Genomic DNA, 20,072 nt, shown 5'->3' with positions numbered 1-20,072 from the left:
GCTGTCTGGGGAAGGTATTTTTCCAGCCTCAGACAGTGTTAACTTGGTGAGTTTTCGGAATTCTTAGGATTTTTTTCTTTTTAATTCGGGATAAATAAATGCCATATATTTAACAGTGGTTCGCTAGGAACTGCCAGACTTTGAAATGCAGTTTTTTTAAAAAATTTGTTCTAAATAAAACCTGGTTGAAAAAGGAGTGCTTTTTTTTTTTTCTTTCCCTATTTCGATGTTGGTCTATTCTTTAGGGTGCCGGGAACAATGTCTTCAACTTCCCAAGGCTTGTTTTCTTGACGTGTTTGTATTAGGACCCTGGGGATTGTTTGGGAGGGGGGGTCTTCAGAATTGGTGGAAGGTGGGAGGTGGATATTAAGGGTTTGGTGCCCCTCTCCCCCCCCCATTTTTTTTTTTTTTTGTCTTTGATCTTGTAGATGTTGTAGATTAGGATCAAACGAAATGTTATCCCAGGAATTTGTCTGTTCTACTGATTCTTGTTGGTGGAAGTCAGTGTCACTTTTTCATCAAAGTGAACTGGGTAAAGTAGCAGTCATGTATTGTCTGAGTGGCTGTTGAATTTTCCATTGCTTTATTTTTGCCTGCATTATTGTTCAAGGTGTCAAGTTAGGAGCCTCTTTTTTTGTTTGTTTTGTTTCTATCTCTCTTTTTTTTAAGGATTTTATTTATTTGAAAGAGCGAAAACACGGGAGGGGGAGGGGCAGAGGGAGAAACACGCTCCCCATGAACAGGGAGCTGAGCCGGGGACTGGATTCTGGGGTTTGATGCGGGGGCTCAATCCAAGGACCCTGGGATCATGACCTGAGCCAAAGGCAGACACTTAACTGACTGAGCCACTCAGGTGCCCCTTTTCATTCCTACCTTATGCAAACACGCCAGAACTTATACACCCAGGTCACTGTGGTGCTCTTTGTAATTATTCCTGGAGGAGCCTAACCACTTCTTTGACTGCTGTGGCTCTGTCAGACTCACGTTTGACAACGCCCCTCTTTTGGAATCGCCTTCAGCAGATTCCTTCAAAAACCGTCCCTACTCACAAATCTTTGTCCTTTTGAGGGTGAATTTTGATATTTGGAAGTTACTGAAAGATGGGACATAGAAGGAATCGAGTCTGACATAGAAGGCACTGGTGATCCAGCTGGGTCCAAAGCACAGTGGGACCCCGAGGCATTTTGATCTTGATTTCAAGAGTCCGCCTGGGAGAGCAGTCACCAAGACAAGGCACAGCAAAGTAGGCACTTTTGCCATCCATACTTTAGATTTTTCCCCCCTCTATTAAACAGGAATTAAGGTAGTGGTTTTGAGAATTCATTGTGCTCTATTTGTTGAAAGGGAGGAAAAAAGCCTCATTACTTTGTGGACATGTTGCATGCGGTGTCTTTTGATGGTCACTACATTTCAACAGGACAGCAGCTGCTTTGATTGAGGCGAATAGATCTGTTCCAAACCCCACTCGGTAACTCTATCCCTCTGACTCACTGGGCCAGAGAAGGAAGACAGGCATTCTCTTGCCCACCACCGTCTCTCCCTGGCAGTGACTTGGCCAGGCTCACCCTGCTGTGGTTGAAGGGAAGATCAGATGCCATGCCCTTGCACTGAGTGCAGAAGAGGGTACCCAGAATAGTGAGAATTCCACCCCCCCCAACCCCCCCCCCCCACTCCCCTGCCATGCTTTAGAGCTGGGCTTCTGGCCGGAAAGAAACTGGGGAAGCTGGGAGGTAACTCCGTACCATCCACTTTGTTCCGTCCCTTGTTTTTCTTTTCTTCCTTGCTTTGCTTCACCCTGGCAGTTAGGACGAGGGGGAGAGGGTGGTTCTTCCGAGAGAAGCTGGGAAAGAGAGGAAGCTGACAGGAGGCTGGTCACCTGAGAGAGTGTGTACTTTAAAATTTGGGGGAAATCATGAGTTCTTAGGAGCTATTTCCACTGTGACACAAGTGGCTTTCTTCAGCTAGGAAAGGTCCAAGTGATACCCAATGCAGAATCTGTGAAGACTGGTTGAATTCCATATAGAAGGCTTTGGAGAACATCCCCGGTTTAAAAAATAGCATTGGAGTCAAATTGGACCTTGGTTGGGTGTCCTGGGGTGTTTGAAGCAGCAGTTGTCCTTTCTCCTCTTCCCCCGAGACAATCTCTGGTGATTTTGGAGCTTTTCTTTTCCCATGCTGCAAATTTTATTTTATTTATTTTTAAGATTTTATTTATTCATGAGACACACAAAGAGGCAGAGACATAGGCAGAGGGAGAAGGAGGCTCCCTGCGGGGGCTCTGATGTGGGACTTGATCCCAGGACCCCGGGATCACAACCTGAGCTGAAGGCAGATGCTCAACCACTGAGCTGCCCAGATGCCCAATGCTGCAAATTTTTGAAAAGGGGTTCTTAGGAGAAAGAAGCCAGTCCCTTTCCAGACAGGCACAGTCATACCTGCCTGCCTGCTGAGACAGGTCACAGATATTCATGGGGTTCATGGCTTGAGAGCTTGAGGGCCCAGTCTAGAATCAGTGTGATGGCAAAATGCCTGGCTGAGTGGATGGGCCAAGAACACCGATCCTCAGTGCACCTCAAATGCCATTTCTGCCCAGCTCAGGAGTTTTGGGGCTAAGCCCTGCCCATGTCTGCAGGAAACGGGAACCCAAACCCTACTTCCTAGATCCTGATGGAAAAGACTGTGGTTGTGACCCTTATTTTTGAATCCAAGGCCCAGCTGTCAAGTTCAGGAAGGTCATTTTCCCAAATCAAAAAGTGTTAGGCTGTAGGGACTGTTCTGACCTGATGAAGGTGGGTGATTCTAGGGCTCTGTGTTCTGAGCTGTGTTCCTTATAGGTTGTGAGAACAGGACTGAACAGCCCATGGCACCCTTACATCCAGGGACTTCAGGATAAAGAAGGGTTTTTATGATGCCCACAGACCCACAGCAAAGCTTATAAGGGCTCAGACTTCAGCTTTAGGGTATGGAGATTCAAACTGGTGAGTGAGACTCCCTGAGTTAAAGAGAATGTTCTCTCTCTCTCTCTCTATCTCTCTATCTCTCTGGCTTTCTTATTTCCTTTCTTATTTTTTTTTTCCCCGACCTGAGCATTAGGAGAGGGCATGGTCCTCTAGAACAGGGGTCGGCAAAGCGCGGCCCAGGTATTTTTGTAAATAAGGTTTCATGGAACACAGACACACCTGTTTGTTTATACTGTCCGCCGCTGCTTCCACGCTAGACGGCAGAGTTGAGCGGTTGCGACAGAGACCGCGTGACCCACAAAGCCCAAAATATTTACTATCTGGCCTTTTACAGCCAAAGTTTTGTCAAACTCTGCTCGAGGAGGTCGGTGGGGGCCACTTTGTCCTTTTATAGGCATCCCTGCCCACCCAGAAGTCAACAGGATGACACAGTCAAATAAAGCATTTGGAGGCTTTGCCAGGCTGGAATGCCACTTGGCCACCCGGCGTCTTCCATCCTGTCCCTGGAGGGGGAGAGCTTCCTTCTAAGGGGGCTGGAGGGCCCCAGGGGGTGCCAGGGAGGTCCAGGGTCCCCTCCTCTAGCTCCCCACCCCTACCCCCGCCCCCAGGACACACCTGTGCTGCGGCAGGGCCCACTACCCTAATGCTTTCAGCAGAGAAACCCCATCTTGGTGTCTGTTCAGTATCGACCCTTCCACAGAGAACCATGACTTATCCCAGCATGATGTTCGACTGATTTCTGGGCCTGTTGTCAAAGAGTGTCGGGCTGACTCCCAGGACCAGAAACTCCTAGCCTCACCTCCTCTCTCCTACACCAGGGTAGCTTTCTGGGTAATACCTCTGGAGCTGAGACCAGGCACAGCTGCTAGATCTCCTTTAAACTTGCGGGATTGTGGGAGCGTCTCAGAGAGGCTCCTCCAGGAGACAGAAGCCTTCTGGATCACAGCCCCAGGCCCCTCTGGGGATGGGACATTTTTCTCTGCACTTTTTAGAGCCAGTGTGTTACCCAGATGGCTTTACCTCTCTCTGAAACAAGTTGTACATGCACTTAGAGGCAGTCATTACCCAGTGCCTTGTTTTTACTGCTGTCTTGTTTTGTCTAGACCAAGCCATAGCTGCACGGAGTCTGGCTGAAGGCCGGGAGCAGGTTCTATGGACCTAGCGCGGTGGGCCTGCAGAGGCCCCAGAGGGACTGAGAGCCGGCTACTTAGTCCCCAGGGGCCTTCGCCTCCGCGCTGTGCTTCAGGCTTTTTGCTTGCTTCCTTTAGGCTGAAACAGGAGCTCTTGTTTGTGGAGATGCGGAGGGAGTGAATTTTCTTGGAAGGTGTCCTGAGAGAAAAGCTGACAGTTCCCTCGCAGAGGTGCAGGGTCACATTAAACCCGCATGCTGGATGCCTCAGGTGTTCTTCATACCCGGAACCTAACCTAACTCGGGGAGGAAGATGGAATAAAAATGTTGGGTGCTTCCCAGGAGTGGGAAGCTGGCGGTTTTTCCTGGAGCCACCCCAAGCGGAGCGCGGAGACACCGGGACGCGCCATCATGGCGGCGGGCAGGGGAGGATGGTGCCGCGGCCTTTGTTTGGCGCGGGGTTTCTCAACCCTGGCTGCACGTTAGAATCTCCTCGGGCATTTTTTAAAGAAAAATACCTTATCAGAACCCCACCCCAGACATGTTATTTTAGAACTCTAATGGTGAGGCTGGCTCCAGCTTTGGTGTTTTGAAAAGGCTCCTCAGAATGTTCTAATAGGCAGCCACGGTTGAGAACCACTGGTGTGCTTTTATGGCCGGTGATTATAAGGGGCTGCTTGTAATGACAGTGCAGTGAGTTTGGTGTTCGGATTCTCCCTCACAGACAGGCAGACAGTCCTCCGTGGTTTTGCGAAGGCCTCAAATCCAGGTCTCCTGCCTCCAGGTACGGCGCTGACTTCCCGCCACGTCCTCGCCTCCCATCCCGCCGCCCAGGAGAAACGTAGCCGTAGCCGTCTGGGCCTCTGGTGCTTCTGCACACTCGGCCACGCTCACGTGCTTTCAACACTCTGCCCCCTCAAGGCCTGGCTCGGTTGTCTGCGTTTTCTCCTTGAAGATCATTTCCCACTTGGATTCTTCCTCGTTCAGTGCATCCTTCCTGCACACACACACACACACACACACACACACACACACACACACGGCTCAGCTCCTGATAAAAAGCCGAGTTGTCTTTGCCTTCCATGATGACTCAGAATCTTTTGTACTTCTCTTAGAATTCCAGAATCTGTTGCATGGGTAACTTCACAGAATCCCAGAATTCGTTGCACAGGTGGCTCTCCTCGTGGAATCTTGGAACTTCTGGTTCTGGATTGTGCTTTCTTCACTGGGCCCCTTGCCCTGGGGCTCCTGGGCTGGGGGGGGGGCGGTTTGAGAAGTGAGGCAGAGACATTCATTCCACCACCCAGATGGTCAGGCAGCTGGCAGGAGGGGAACGAGCAAGGAAGGGTCCCCAGGTCCCTCAGTTACTGTGAGGTGCTCTAAGCTTCACTTTATTAACACAACAGGAATCCAGGTGTCGTCACCAAGGACAGAAACAATGGTGGCAGCTGGCCTTGCTGTTAATACTTCTACTCCTGGTTGGGTCTGACCAGGCCAAAATAGGGGGGATGCTCTAGCACCCATGCCAATGATGGCAGGATTTTATCTGGGGTTGGGCCTATGAGGCCTTCTGGGTGAGAGGGATGGTCTGTAGGGGCTCTTGGCAGGGATGAGCTGATGCTCTGAGGGCAGTTGGGGTTGGTACCAGTGCCTGGGCCTGGATTTCGAGGAAGAAGAAAGCCATGCACAGCAGCTTGTGTTGTACCACGTTTGGGAACCTTGGCCTCTTTATCAAGCTGCACTGTGTTTGAATCCTGACCCCCATGCTTATGAGCAGGGTGGCCTTGGACAAGCTACTTAATCTCTCTATGCCTAAATTTCTGCCTCTAAAAAGGAGATAATGGTAGTTCTTACCTCAGAGTGAGAAGTAATCAGATAATTGAGGTCAAACACTACCACAGTGTCTGTCATTTAGTAAGTGCTTAGTAAGTGACATTGACTTTCATCATGTCACCCACCCGGTTAGGGAAGAAAGAATTTGCAGAACCCTTATGTGGAGACGGGAATCACCTGAGGGCAAGCACTCCCCGAGGGGAGCTTTCCCCTGAAAAGCTGGAAACCTGAGAGGGAGTGTGTGTGGGGGCAGGGAGGTCCTTCCCTTCTTTGGCTCACTTTCTAGTAGTCTGCCCTGAAAAAAGGCCGAGACCAACTGCTAAGGAGCGTGACCCATTTTAGTGTTTGTACTCTGTCATCATCTTATATTTTAAATAGAATGCTTCCTGCAGTATGTTCCGGAGAGTTCTGCAACATGATCTGGGCATAAGTTGAGAGACAGGAGAAAACTCTGAGCTAGCAGCACTGATGTTTCCCACAGACACATCTATGAACACAGATATGTAGGTAGAGAGAGAGTGTGTCTACTCTAAGCAACATGGTGGTCAAGGGCCGGGAGGAGGACAAGGACTTAGAGGGAAATCTGGCCACAAATGCTACCACTTTTCAGTCTCATGAGTTGAAAGGCAGCTTTTCGTGGACCTGGCCTCACCCTGGATCGGGTCACAGCTCCATCCTACACCTATTTGGGAAGTAACAAAAGCAGGTATAATAAGCTTCCTGGTGATCTTCGTTGTCCCAAAGCTGTAATATGATTACATCCTCATGAGCCACCTGGAAATGGGGTCCCGAGGCCCTCAGGGGAACAGATTTGACATGGGGCCTCAGGAATAGTTAAGATCCCGCTCATTCTTGCATGTCCAGGGAAGCCCACCCAGTGTTCTGAGCTTGGCCCCACAGGCACTGACTCTGCTCTCCCTCCTGGCTCTGCTTGTCCTCTTCTGCGGGGTACTTACTGACTCAATACTCTGTTTCTCCTCATTTCAGAAATTTCGGGTAGATATGCCTGGCTCAGGCAGCGCCTTCATTCCCACCATCAACGCTATCACGACCAGCCAGGACCTGCAGTGGATGGTGCAGCCCACAGTGATCACCTCCATGTCCAACCCGTACCCCCGCTCGCACCCCTACAGCCCCCTGCCGGGCCTGGCCTCTGTCCCCGGGCACATGGCACTCCCAAGACCCGGCGTGATCAAGACCATTGGCACCACCGTGGGCCGCAGGAGGAGAGATGAGCAGGTACAGCTCAGGTCAGGGTGAAGGAGCCACCTCAGTGGCTTTCGGAGCCTCATAACATGGAGTGTCTTTCCGTGTACCGGTGAGGGGCTGAGGCAGTGTCCTGGGAGCACTTGAGGACAAGAGGGAGCTCGGGACTGGGGGCCCGTGACCCTCATTGTTGGAAGCAGAGCTGGAGGCCCAAGACTCAGGCCTGGCTCTGTCATCTTGCTCATGTCCCTTAGCATCCCAGAGTCTCAGCTTCCTCAGTCGCAAAATGGGGATAATGGTACCTGCCAGACAGGACTTACTACCACGCGGATGAGATCACATGTGGGAACACACACTGTATGTGGTAAGGTGTCAGCAGATGGGAAGGATTGTTAGGGCCTGCCTACAGCTGTGTCCTTCCCTGATCCGTGGCAGAGGGGCTGCAGGCCAAGCGGCCAACCAAATTCTGGCCGGGAGCTCTGGTGGATTGGTCCTTAATTGTCACCTGGTATCTGTGCAGGTGAAACACTCCGCAGACCCAAAGGGTCACCCTCCAGGCCCACCGTCCTTGGCATTCCTGCTTGGTTTCCTAGGCCTCTGGCTTGGAGCAGGATCCCATTTTGAATACTTGGAATGCCCGTCCTAGAAGTGCAGTAACTCAGGGGTCTTTGGAGTCTGCTCAGCTGCTTCAGCTAACAGCGTGTGATGGGGGGCAGGTCAGACATCAGCTTTGTCCTCCCCTCAAAGGGCTCCGCTCTGAGAAAGAGTCAGCCTGGCAGGGAGGGACACCAGAAAGCTGCTCTCTAGATACTGTCTACATACTCAAAAGCATGTCATCTGTGTCAGTAGTGAGCCAAGATAACGACAGGCCCCCTGATTCCCAAAAGCGGAAATCAGAGTCCTGCATAATAAGAGGGGATGAGCCTTCAAAAAGCTGCCTCTGTCGTCCTTCACAGATGATGCAACCAGAGCCTAGACAAACCTGCCTGGGGCCACTTGGCAAGAGAGTGAGGAAGTCTGGACCCAGTTCCCTGGACTCTCTGTGCGGTGCTCTTTCTACAGTACCATGCCCCCATGGATCCAGGGAAGGGAAAATACTTTAGCAGTAGGATCCCTCTTTGAAATGAAATATTAGCCTGGAAAATCACTCTTATCAGTTACCACCATCCACTTGCATTCTGGGATCCCAGGTCCACAGTTTCCCAATACAAAAACCTTTTGCACATGGGCTGCTGTGGAGAATCATGGATCCAGGGCCAAGAGTCCCCAGGGTGCTTAAGATCACAAGGGTTCCTACTCTGAGGAACTGGAAGCATTCACAGGATCTCCATTTCTCTGAGGACAAAGCTGGGCCTTGCATCCCCTACACACTGGTTTATTCTGTTAATGGCAGGACCCCACAGGGTGATGTGGAGAGTTGTGGACACTCTAATAGTTGCTGCTTGCAGTTGCTGGGCTTCTGCTCCTGCGGCAAGTGGCCGATATCCCCCTCTCCCCCACTGTTACTTTCCAGAATTGTAGTTGTCAACATTGCAGTAATGGTAATCATACTGTCCTTTATAAAATATGCTTCCTTCAGGAGCCCAAGGTGTCAAGCTTTACAGTCACTGATGAGCTGGTACCATGTTATGGAAGTGACCCCTAGGTGAGAGCCAGTTTTGTGAGGGACTTTCGAGCTAGCAGGACAAAACGTACGATGTGCTGAACATTCTCCATTCCTTTCTGGGCCAAGCTCACACTAAATTTAGAAGCTTGCATCCGGATGGGACTTAGGAGACCAGCTTTTCCAATTTCCCCTCTGTACCCATTTTACAGATGAGGACACAGAGGTCTGGAAAGGAGAAGGGTCCCGTCTAGGGTGACACCGTGAGTTAGTGGCAGAGCCGGGGCTGGGATCCACCTCCTCTGACCTTCAGCCCTGTGGTTTTCCCAGCATACCACCTAGGCGTGCCTTAAGACAATCTGTCTGGAGAATTTCCTTCCTTTTCTGAGAGGGAGGGAGAGAGCCAGGAGCATTTTATCCCACATCACTTAGGAATTCAGACAATCATCCAGCAGCTCACAGGAGACCTGGGCAGTAGCATCCTGGAACCTTGGCTCTTTGGGTTCCTAGCCTGAGGGTCTTCCTCTGAAGCAGACTTCCGCCTTCCTGACCTCTGCCAGGGAGAGGAGCCTGTTACCCAGAGCCATCATGGTGCCTCGCTAGCCTCCTCAGAGCTTGCCCAGAGGCTCCTCTGAGGCCAGTGGTGGCGACTGAGAGGGTGGGGAGCAGAGAGTGTGTGGCTTGTGGGTAGGTACGTGGTGGCACTGACACACTAGAGTTGTAACTCTGTTGGTGTCACCACCCCTCAACACTTCCTATGCTGACAGCTCCCGCTAGCTGCCTCATATCTTACAGATAGGGGAGAGACTTCTAGGCTAATCAGGAGGCCAGAAGTTGTCCGGAAGCTGCCAAGGGGGAAGGGAAGCTAAAATGTACTACAACCATCTCTTCATCTTTTCTGCCCATCGTCAGTGAAGGATGAGGGGCTTTTCTGGGCCTCAAGGGGAGCCCTGGTAGACCTTTGAGTAGAGAACCCAGGACTGCTCAAATGCAGGACTGCAGCAGGGCCAGCAGGCTCTCTTGGTAACTGTTGGGCTCAGGTTGAGACAGGTTTAGGAGGAGCAAGTACTTAGGACCTCAGCCAGGTGGCCTCATGACCTCAGCTGGGCAGCCAACCCACACACAGAGCAAAAGGTATCCAAGTGGGTGAACTCTGGATCTCCAGTTCATCTGGACTCTTTCAGGGCTCTGAGAAAGCATCGGCAAAGGGACCTCTGATTTATATCTTTTCCCTTCCAGCACTTTCTAGTAGAAAGGGCTTTCACACTGCATCTCATCTAATCAAGACAGAAACTTTTTGGAAGATAGGACAGGTCCTAGCAATCCCATATTTTTTTTTTTAAGATTTTATTTATTTATTTATTTTATTTATTTATTTTTAATTTATTTTTTTATTAGTGTTCAATTTACTAACATACAGAATAACCCCCAGTGCCCGTCACCCATTCACTCCCACCCCCCGCCCTCCTCCCCTTCTACCACCCCTAGTTCGTTTCCCAGAGTTAGCAGTCTTTACGTTCTGTCTCCCTTTCTGATATTTCCCACACATTTCTTATTTATTCATGAGAGATACACAGAGAGAGAGAGGCAGAGACACAGGCAGAGGGAGAAGCAGGCTCCATGCAGGGAGCCCGACGGTGGGACTCGATCCAGGGACTCCAGGATCACGCCCTGGGCCGAAGGCAGGCACCAAACTGCTGAGCCACCTAGGTGTTCCGCAATCCCATATTCTAAATGGGAAATGAGGCTCAGTGATTTGTCCACAGCCACACAGAAACGTCGTATCTGTGTTCTGCTCTCAGGCCGCCGTGGACTGCTCAGAAGAGAGGATGTGGAGCCTCTGGCTTTCTGGGGGGAGGTGGAGGATTTCCGAGGCTGGGACTGAAGACAGGGCTTGAGGATGGAGGTGGAGCCAGGACGAACATGGGCTCTAAGAGCAGGCCTTTGGAAGGGGCCAGGGAGCTAACAGGGCCGTTACCAACTGGGCGGGCTCTCTGTGCCCCAGCTGGAGGCCACTGCAGGTGACAACAGAGGCAGTGAGGGTTGAGCTGGGCCTGGCTCTTAAGCCCAGTGCGGTGCCATCTGGGAGGTGGTGAAGGGGCATGGGGAAGGTGTCCCGGGAGTGAAGGAGGCCCCAGAGGCAGACGCAGGACAAGGCAAGGCAGGAACACAGCGGAAGCCCTGGGAGACAGGGACCTTCCTGGTGGTCGCGGGAAGCTGGTAGGTCTCCCTATAGCCCACTAGGCTTCCTGCCCCCACCTCGGGGGGGCCACATGGGGGCTGGGGGTGGATTTGAAAGTTGGGAAGGCAAGGTGAGCCTCTCTCTATGCTCTGGTGGCCTGATGCCTCAGAGAGAGGTTCTTTCTGAACAGTTAGTTGACTGGCTTGCTTCCATGCCAATGTTTGGAGCATTTGATGTAAGACTCTGGCATCTTGGTTGGGGCCACGGAGTTTCCTCTGTGTAGACAGGGTGGGGATCGTCCTCTCTGATGCTGTGCCCTGCTTTGCCATCTTGGACATGACAGCAATAGAACTGCAGGCTGTAGCGAGCACTGTGGACTCTGACCTGGGCCCAGCCAGGGCCACGACTCCCTCCCTCAGGGGGTGGCTGGCAGTGAGGCAACATCTCTCATTGGGGCACCTCTTCTCACCTCCTCCAAAAGTGGCTTTGGCTTTTTCCCCCCATGTTGTCCGTTGAGGGTAGGACCCAGATCTTATCCCACATGCAATCTTCTAAGCCCCCCAGTACTGTGCTTGGCACATAGTAGGTATGCTGTCATTGTCTGAGAACTGCATGGGATGGCCTTTCTTTTGGAATTATTTTCTGCCTTGGCCCACAGCCATCTCCTCGAGTCACCTCAGCCAGCGAGGGGCACTGGGGTCACAGGAAGGGCTATATGTAAACAGAGCGTCAGCACTGTGTCGAGGAGCAGAGTTCTTGCCCTAGGGCATGAGTCACAGGCCTCTATCCAGCCTCCTTGTAAGGAGCTAGATTGTAAACTCTGCAGGGGGATTTTTGTTCATTTGGTTCTCAGATAAATCTCCAACCGCTCAAACCATGCCTGGCACATAGAAGTTTCTCATTTGTTGAATGAATGGATGTGGTGGGCAGCAGGATTGAATGTGCCTGAGGGCTCCTTCTCCTTTTGCCTGTCCTGTCTAGCCTAGCATTGTGCCAGGCACATTAGCGAGTCCCCCAGGTTGAACGTTGAGCAGCTGGCACTCTAGGGAAGGCAGAGGAAGTTGGGAGTGGGGTGGCATCCTTGGCTTACCCCCTGGCAGTAAAACATTCCCCCCCTCTCTAGGGTGGTTCTTACTGTGGGCCTAGCTACTTAACCAAATGGGGATAATGAGGCTTGCAGAGCTGGCAGGGTGGTGGGGAGGAGTAATTAGCCAGGGTTTGGAAGAAGCTATTTAAATGGGTGGGGCCAGGCCTGGCTGGTATGAGGGGACTCTGGGGAAGAGGCCCCAGCTTCTTCTCTCTGGCCTTGGCACTGAATCAGGGCTGGCATGATAAATGCTACTATCTTGCCTAGGCTGATTAGTCCCTGACACATGGCCGCCCTGGCCTCCCTTCAAACATGGGATGTCACCTTCCAGGGTAGGTTCAGCCCTAAGTGTCCTCCCTGGTGGCTACAGCAGTGAGCCACGTATTCTGGAACTGCTCATGCCAGCCACCCTCCTCTCGCCTTTTTCTCCCTGCACACTCAAAAAAGGAAGGGTTTCTTTTTTTTGTATCTTTAAAGGTTTATTGAGTTATTTGAAAGAGAGAGAGAGAGAGAGAGTATGCGTGCACACATGAGAAGGACGGACAGAGGGAGAGGGGGAGAGAATCCCAAGCAGGCTCTACCCTGAGCACAAGGCCCAAAGTGAGACTCGATCTCACAACCCTGAGATCACTGGTGTGCCACCCAGGTGCCTCTCAGCAGAGTTTCTTAAAATACAGTTAGAAAACAAAAGCTGGTGGAGCATTTACTCAAACCTAATCATGGTCCTTGACTTTGGCCTCTAGCTATCCCCTGAAGAGGAGGAGAAACGTCGAATCCGGAGGGAGAGGAACAAGCTGGCCGCAGCCAAGTGCCGGAACCGACGGCGGGAGCTGACGGAAAAGCTGCAGGCGGTGAGGAGCTCTGCGTGGCGTGGGAGCACTTCTGGGTGGACAAGAGCAAGAGACCTGAGGCTCCTGGCCTCCCACCCTCTCCTTGTCCACTAGTGGCCTAGAGATGAGTCAGGGTGGACAGAAACAGCCCTTCTTTGAACACATGGGTTTAGCACCACCCCGATTAAAGAAGAGAGAGGGAAGGGGAGAGGGAGGGAGGGCCCACCAGCCTGGGCCCAGGGAGGGAACGGACTTAACGACTCAACAGCGTCCTGGGGCCTAGCACCCTTTCTTACTGAGCACCTGAGCGGTCCCTGCTCTCGGACCTCCTGGGGCCCATGGTTGTCAGATGGTAGAGGGTGCTGGCATTGCTAGGCCCTGGGAGCCAGCGCAGTCCCAGACCTACCCCCTCCAGGGCTGTTTCCCATGGTTCCTGCTGCCCCCATCCCTACCACCAGCAGGAGTGGCCAGATCATCCAGAGTGATCCAGTTTGGGCAGGGGGAGACCTGCTGTCTGGGCCTCTTGCACCTCTGCTGGAGTTTGAAGCTCTCTGGGTCTCATGGAAGTGAACTTGGGCCAGCTGAGTGGTACTGTCTTGGGGTTTTCTCATATCCTTCATGGGCAGAAGGATTCCCCACCTCTGCTATGAGCCTGAAGCTGTCACCTTGATAGCTCACTCTGCCCATGTGAGTCACTCTCCCCTGCTGCCTAATTGCCCACACCTGGGGGCCGTGGCCCTGCCTTTCCCTCTTAAAAGCCTGACCTGACCAACTTCACGTAACTCCCTCCAGGGCCTAGCCCTAGGATGGGCTGAATGGCGTGTGGAGGAAGCCCAAAGCCAGGACTGACTCTTCTGGGTGGAATGTTTTCAAAGCAAGGACATGAGAGAGACTGTTGACGGTCCTTACGGTGACCAGGCCTGGGAGGGGCTTTGGAAATCACAAATTACCTTGCACCTCCTGTGTGACTTTGAATGCTCCTGGGACCATCCACCTGCTTATAGCTTCCCTTGGTCCATCCGGGACTCGGAGCCCTCCCTCTTGGGGATTGAATATGTACTGCATGAATTCTCCGTGGCCCACGGGAGTGTCCGGTGGAGGTGTGTGTCTGAGCATTGGCAGGGCAAGCAGACGCTCTCTGTCACTAGGTGAAGAGATCCCTTAGTGACCAGATATCCCTGGGTAGACTCCCCCAGTGGAGTCCTCCCACCACTTACCTTCTAAGGAGCCAGGTCCTCTGGGTCGAGCCTGGGTGCTCCCTACACTAGCCCCAGAATAGCCCCTCCTCCAGGGCGCCCTGCTTTCCTCTTCCCTCCCTCCCCCAGAAGCCTCACACCCTACTCCCCCGCCGCCCCACCCGCCCTAGCCACCCAGGCCCCTGAGCCACATCCTCCACAGGAAACCTCTCAGAAGCTCATGACGTTCGTCAGACCCTTGAGACAGATGGAAACTTTTTTTCACTGTGGAATATGCTGTACACTGCTTCGTGAAGCTCTGGCCCATATCATTGCATTCTTGAACAGGAATCTGTGTTCGGGGAAAAGTGGGAGGAGGCCCGTGACACACACCTCTGCATCTTTCATACCTGCTCCCTCCACGTGCTTTTGCTGCTGCTCTCTGGCTTTGCGTCAGAGGAAGGGGCTGATCAGGTTCCTTGCGGGGGGACCCTGCCATCCTCACGTGCCTGCTCGGAGCCTGTCGGGTTCCTCATCTTTTAAAGCGCGGGGACTGAACGGAATGTTCTCTGAGGGTTCTGTGTGCCCTGAATCACATGCTTCAGAAATTAGAGCAAAAAAGGGAAGTGGGGCAATGACAATTTAGCCGGGACTGCTGGAGTGCTTCCTGCCAGCCTGGCGCCGTCCTTGGCTCGTGTGTGCAGCTTAGAGTTCAGTGTTTCTGTATCCACAGGCAGGCTGGATGGGATTGAAGGAGTGTGAGAAGGAGAGAGGGCTGAAACTACATGCCATGCTCCCTTACCCCACACCTCACTGTAACCCTTCAAGGGTAGCTGGGGGGCAGTTCTGGCAGTGAGGTACCAGAGCGTGGTAGCAGATGGACTCTAGAGTCAGATCTGTCGGGGTCAAGTCTGGGCTGCCCTACCTGCTTGCTCTGTGACGTTGGGCAGACTACTAAACCTCTCTGAACCTCAGTTTCCTTGTCTGAAAATGATGGAAAATATCTGCTTCAGAAATCTTCTGGAGGATTGTTCTGCGGTGTCTGGCACAAAGTAAGCCCTCAATCGTGGCAGCTATTTGTTGTTTCATCCTTCCTCCGAGCCGACTTTCCTCCTTTCTCAGTCTGGAGCTTTGGACATGAAAGTGATCTTGAGCCTCCAGGTCACTTAGAAGCAGTGGGGTCTGTGGCCAGGGTTGTGAGCTGGCTGCTTTCACCGTTGGTCCTCTGAGCACAGTTATGGTTTTCCCTTTCTCAGCTGGTTTCAAACCTCCCACCCCTAGCAGATCTCTGGCCAGTTCCTGTCCCTCACACACTTCTCTTTCCCCTCCTGCAGGAGACAGAGGAGCTGGAGGAGGAGAAGTCAGGCCTGCAGAAAGAGATCGCTGAGCTGCAGAAGGAGAAGGAAAAGCTGGAGTTCATGCTGGTGGCCCATGGGCCCGTGTGTAAGATCAGCCCCGAGGAGCGCCGATCACCCCCTGCCTCTGGGCTGCAGCCCCTGCGTGGTGGGGGCGGTGGAGTGGGTGCCGTGGTGGTGAAACAGGAGCCTCTGGAAGAGGACAGCCCCTCATCCTCGTCAGCCGGGCTAGACAAGGCCCAGCGCTCTGTCATCAAGCCCATTAGCATTGCTGGGGGCTTCTACGGGGAGGAGCCCCTGCACACCCCCATCGTGGTGACCTCCACGCCTGCCATCACTCCGGGCACCTCGAACCTCGTCTTCACCTACCCCAGCGTCTTGGAACAGGAGTCGCCTGCGTCACCCTCCGAGTCCTGCTCCAAGGCTCATCGCAGAAGCAGTAGCAGTGGGGACCAGTCATCGGACTCCTTGAACTCCCCCACCCTACTGGCTCTGTAACCCAGCTCCCAGGGGGTCCTCGTCTCTGCCTCCTTCCCAGGGACCAGCACCTTCAAGTGCTCCAGGGCCGTGAGGCCAGGAGGGGGACCCTGCCAGAGAGCTTCCCAGCTTGAGGGAGACCTAGGTGGGTTTGGTGGTGAGGCGCCGGAGGGCTTCAGCAATCTCTTAGAAGTCACAGGACCTCCTCCCTCGTGCATCCTGCAAAGCAAATCCTGTTTCTTGAAAAGCCTTGGAGAACTTGGTTTGGTGGACTCAGGCATCTCTCCAGCTTCTGAAGAGCCTGCAGCGGGTGTGGACCAATCCTGTGCCATTGTTACGCTGCATCTCTGGAGTGACGGTGTCCTTCCCCACCCTGCCCGGCATGCTCAGTGCCTTTTGGTTTCACCTTCCCTCTCTTCACCCCTTCCTCCCCCCCAGTGTCAATTTCACTTCCTCTTGGTTTTTATCAAATTTGCCATGACATTTCATCTGGGTGGTCTGAATATTAAAGCTCTTCATTTCTGGAGATGGGCAGCAGGTGACGGACTCTTCTGCTGGGGCTGACTTGTCCAGAAGGGGACAGTCAATGTGCAATACAGAACCTTCCCTCCCTTGACACTCCTCGGTCCACCACCATCTCCAGGACCACCAGCAGGGCTCCCTGAGCTCTCAAGGAAATGCTGCCACCGCTGGGAGGCTCCGAGGACCCTTCCTCCCCATCCTCGGAGACAACTTTTTGGAGGAGCGGCTTGGCCAGAAAACAGGGTGTGAGTGAGACAGCCGGGGCGCAGGTTGGGCTTGCCAAATGCCTAATTACCAGGGCAGGAATAGTGCCAACAAGCCACGCAGGTGTCCTAGGCAGCTTCCCTTACCTGGTGTCTTGAGCAGGACGTCTCCTATAATTACTGCCTCGCCATCCTGCCCCTGGACCCTTCTCTCTAGACCAGGGAGGCGTCCCTCCCTAGGAACCACATGTCGCTCCAGGTCCCTACTGGCTCTGCCCTACCCCAGCCTGGCTTTCGGGGTGACGCCACCCACGGAGATTTAATGAGCGTGGGCCTGGCCCCTCCCCAGATTGCTGCCAGGTGGCCCTTCCGGAAGCCTCAAAGGCACTTTTGCAGTGGATGGAAAGGTAGGGGAGGAAGGAGGGAGGCAGAGTGGGATTTGCCTCTCGGTGAGATGCCAGGCCTTTTCTACCTTCTGTGGTCCCCTACAATCTGATGGAGTGCTTGCTTTTTTATATACTCCGTCCCCCACAGTGCTCTGCAGGTCCGGCCAGCCAGCTGTGAACCGCTGGCCCAGAGCTGTTGCTAAGGCTTGGGGCTTACATGCCATTCCTGGGGGCTGCTGAAATCAGATAAGATGTATTGCTTCCCACTGCCCCCTTCCTGTGGGGTGGGGAGTGGGGAGTCCCCGACCTCCTGCAAGAGCACAGCTCAGCATGGTCCCTGCTTCCCACCCCTCTGAGCCTTTCCCTCCTGAGGGCATAGCTCTGGCTGACCCTCTAGGATTGGCCTCTGCTGGGCTAGTGCCCTGGGGGAGACCCCGCTGTTGTGATTCAGCTCTAGAGATCATTGTATGATAATTTAAAATTATATAGATATTATTTAAATCAAACCCAGTGGGGGTTAAATTTCAAAGTTCGTCTGGGGGAGGGGAGAGAGAAAGAGATTGAGAGAGCGCTGTGACGCGTTAGCAGGCCTCAGAGCTGGTCCTTCCTGCCCATCCCCTCTCCATGCACTAGAATGGAACACGGAATGGAGCAGCAGATGCTCCAGATATACAGCCCGCTATGACCTGAAGGGATGCTTGGAAGGTTAGGCCATGCAGAGAGTGGAGATTAAAAAAAAAAAAAAAAAAAAAGGATTTTGTCCAAAAATCCCTTAAAAATGTTATTTCCCACATTCCTTGGCTATGAGGCTGCCCTCCAGGTTTCCCAGAGGTTCTGGGAGGGGCACTCCTTATTAGATTGGGCAATTGAGTTTCTGGCATCTTCAGATTAATTGAAGACACAGAAGTCAGCCAGGAATAGCAGGAGGTGGGCAAAGAAAACCGGGGTGTGCTCAGCTCTGAAAGGCTTAATCATCTCAAGAGGTATTTGTGGCCAATTGCGAGCTATTTGCTTCTTTTCTGCATATATATACATATATATTTGCATATATATGTATACATATTTCTTAAATGAAGCTGCTTTGGTGTTTTATTTCTAAAAGACCCTTTGTGTCCCACTTTGCACAGCACTGATCCCAAGGCAGGACACAGTCTGTGACTCGGGGCCAGGCTGGACATTCCTGAGACAGTTTGGCTGTTGTTCAGATTTCAAGCTGTGTTGGCTTTGGGACCAGCAGAAGGCCAAAATCTACCAATCCATAGGCCTTTAGAAGCCTCTAAGCTGTCCCCTTCAGGACTCTCTGGCTTTGTTCTAGGAGGTAGTGTTTGGCTTCCCCAAAGCCAGAGGTTATTTGGGGAAGGCTGAATATTCACCCTTAACTCATGAGCACGTCTTTCTTTTCTTCTTCTGGCTTGTTCTCTGAGTTCATGCACACACACCATTGTTCAGAATTACCAGACGCCAGGCCTGCTGCTTTCTCCTCCGTGGCTCCAACTAAAGGAACAGCTGCAGTGGGGGTGCCTTTGTGCTTGGGCTGGAAACTGCTGTGCTTCTCCTGTGTTCCCAGCCGTGAGGCAGCTGGTGTGAACTCCAGTTGGGCTGCAGGCAGCTCTGGGACGGCATAGGGCAGGCACTCCTTGACAAGCTAGTATGCACCACACAGTCCTCTCTGCCACCTGGCTGGCCTCTCTGGGATCAGTCCTCTTCCTGGCTGAGTGGTTGGGGACAGCTGCTGACATAGGAAAGAGAGGAGATCCCAGGTGAAGCTTAGGCAACTGCTGGAGCCAGCTGTAAGCAGAGAATTCACGGGGGGAGTTTTCAGAAAGAAATCATTGTTCTGCCTGTGAGAAAGGCCAGGTGTGTCCACCATGGCCAGTCAAACAAACAACTCAGCCAAGAGCCATCAGAGGCTACTGCTTCCTTTTTCTCAGGCTTTGGGGAAGAGTCTCTGCTCTGCTCCCACTTGGCTCTGAGTCGAAGGGAGGGCTCAACCCATAAGCATTGGAACTTCTCTCCCCTTACCTTGATGGACCAGCAGTGCTTCTGCAATCTCACCATTTCTCTTTCCGGTCGGTCTCCTTCTGGATCAGATATCACATGGCCCCTTTAAGAAGGAAAGGAATAAGCACCTATTCTGTGCCAGGCACTGTGTTAGGCACTTTTTGTAAATATACCCTCTTTAGGATAAGACTAAGGGATGAGGGTATCCCCTATTTAAGGCCCCCAAGTAATGGATGAATGAAAACACTTGGAGGTGAAAAGGTCTTTCTTCAAAGATCTGAGGCAAGATTGCCTTCAATCTGAGGTTGGTTCTCAAAGACACCCCCCTCCCCATATCCTCCCGCCTCCAGACTTCTGTTCCCTCTCCCTCGTGATGTGCTCCTTTGCACTCCTCAGATGGTTGGAGGGGTAATCTGAGTCCTTATAGAATTTGTGGACCAATAGGATATGTGACGTGTGTAACTTTCTTTTTAAAACTTAAGTAAAGGGGTCTTGCTACTTTCTGCTTGTTGAGTCTTCTTGGCATTCATCTTAAAAGCCAGCATCTCACTATTTATTGACAGGTTGGATGTGTGCGTGCGTGTGTGTGTATGTGTGTGTACATTTCCAGGTGTGCCTCTTGCTACTTTTAAAAATTCAGTCATCCCACTACTAATTTGACATCTTTTCATGCTTCTAGTGTTTTGGCCATACATCAACAGAGGGCTTTCATTTTCCAATGCTGATGTGTTCAGGAAAGGCTGGGTCAAATTTTGAGTGGGGGATAGGAAGGGGAGGGGGAGAAGAAATTGACATTTATTTTATTATTTATTTAAAATGTTTACATCTTTGTGTTGTACCAAGCCTGATGAGAAACAGCATTAAAATACTTGGTTCCTCTCTCCCTCTCTTTCTTCATTTTTTAAAAAAAATTTAGGCTAATGATGCTTTTTTTGTTTCTAAAATGATTTGTGACATGTGCTGTATAAACTGTATAAAATGGTTCTGTTTTTAAAGATGGATTGTCATTCCTCTGGGGACAGTGGTCACCAAAAAGTCTACATTGTAAGAGAATACAAGGAAAGATCCTGCCCTGTTCCTCAAAAATTATTTTCTCTGTATGATTAAAAGTTTATTCCATTTA

The 20,072-nt window shown here is 52.0% G+C and overlaps 1 protein-coding gene and 2 long non-coding RNA genes across 7 annotated transcripts in view; 1 reads left to right on the top strand and 2 right to left on the bottom strand.

Moving 5' to 3' along the window:
• FOSL2 (FOS like 2, AP-1 transcription factor subunit) overlaps nucleotides 1-20,072 on the top strand; it is a 24,242-nt gene extending 4,170 nt beyond the window's left edge. For all 5 annotated transcript variants that reach the window (XM_072770697.1, XM_072770700.1, XM_072770701.1 and 2 more), the window contains 3 exons: nucleotides 6,910-7,161; nucleotides 12,744-12,851; nucleotides 15,340-20,072. In XM_072770697.1, the coding sequence (XP_072626798.1) occupies nucleotides 6,910-7,161; nucleotides 12,744-12,851; nucleotides 15,340-15,858 (879 nt within the window). In that variant the 3' untranslated portion in view covers nucleotides 15,859-20,072. The remainder of the gene's footprint in view (nucleotides 1-6,909; nucleotides 7,162-12,743; nucleotides 12,852-15,339) is intronic.
• On the bottom strand, nucleotides 228-5,261 carry LOC140601574 (uncharacterized). Its single transcript, XR_012004580.1, has 2 exons — nucleotides 4,905-5,261; nucleotides 228-4,385 (listed from the first exon to the last, which is right to left on the bottom strand). It is a non-coding gene; the product is annotated as an uncharacterized lncRNA (long non-coding RNA).
• On the bottom strand, nucleotides 12,364-14,568 carry LOC140601576 (uncharacterized). Its single transcript, XR_012004582.1, has 3 exons — nucleotides 14,399-14,568; nucleotides 13,781-13,974; nucleotides 12,364-12,882 (listed from the first exon to the last, which is right to left on the bottom strand). It is a non-coding gene; the product is annotated as an uncharacterized lncRNA (long non-coding RNA).

This window comes from Canis lupus, chromosome 12 (genome assembly GCF_048164855.1).
Source record: "Canis lupus baileyi chromosome 12, mCanLup2.hap1, whole genome shotgun sequence".
In the NCBI taxonomy this organism is placed as follows: Eukaryota; Metazoa; Chordata; class Mammalia; order Carnivora; family Canidae; genus Canis; species Canis lupus.
Note: the sequence above shows the minus strand (reverse complement) of the source record. Positions and strands in the feature narration are given on the sequence as shown.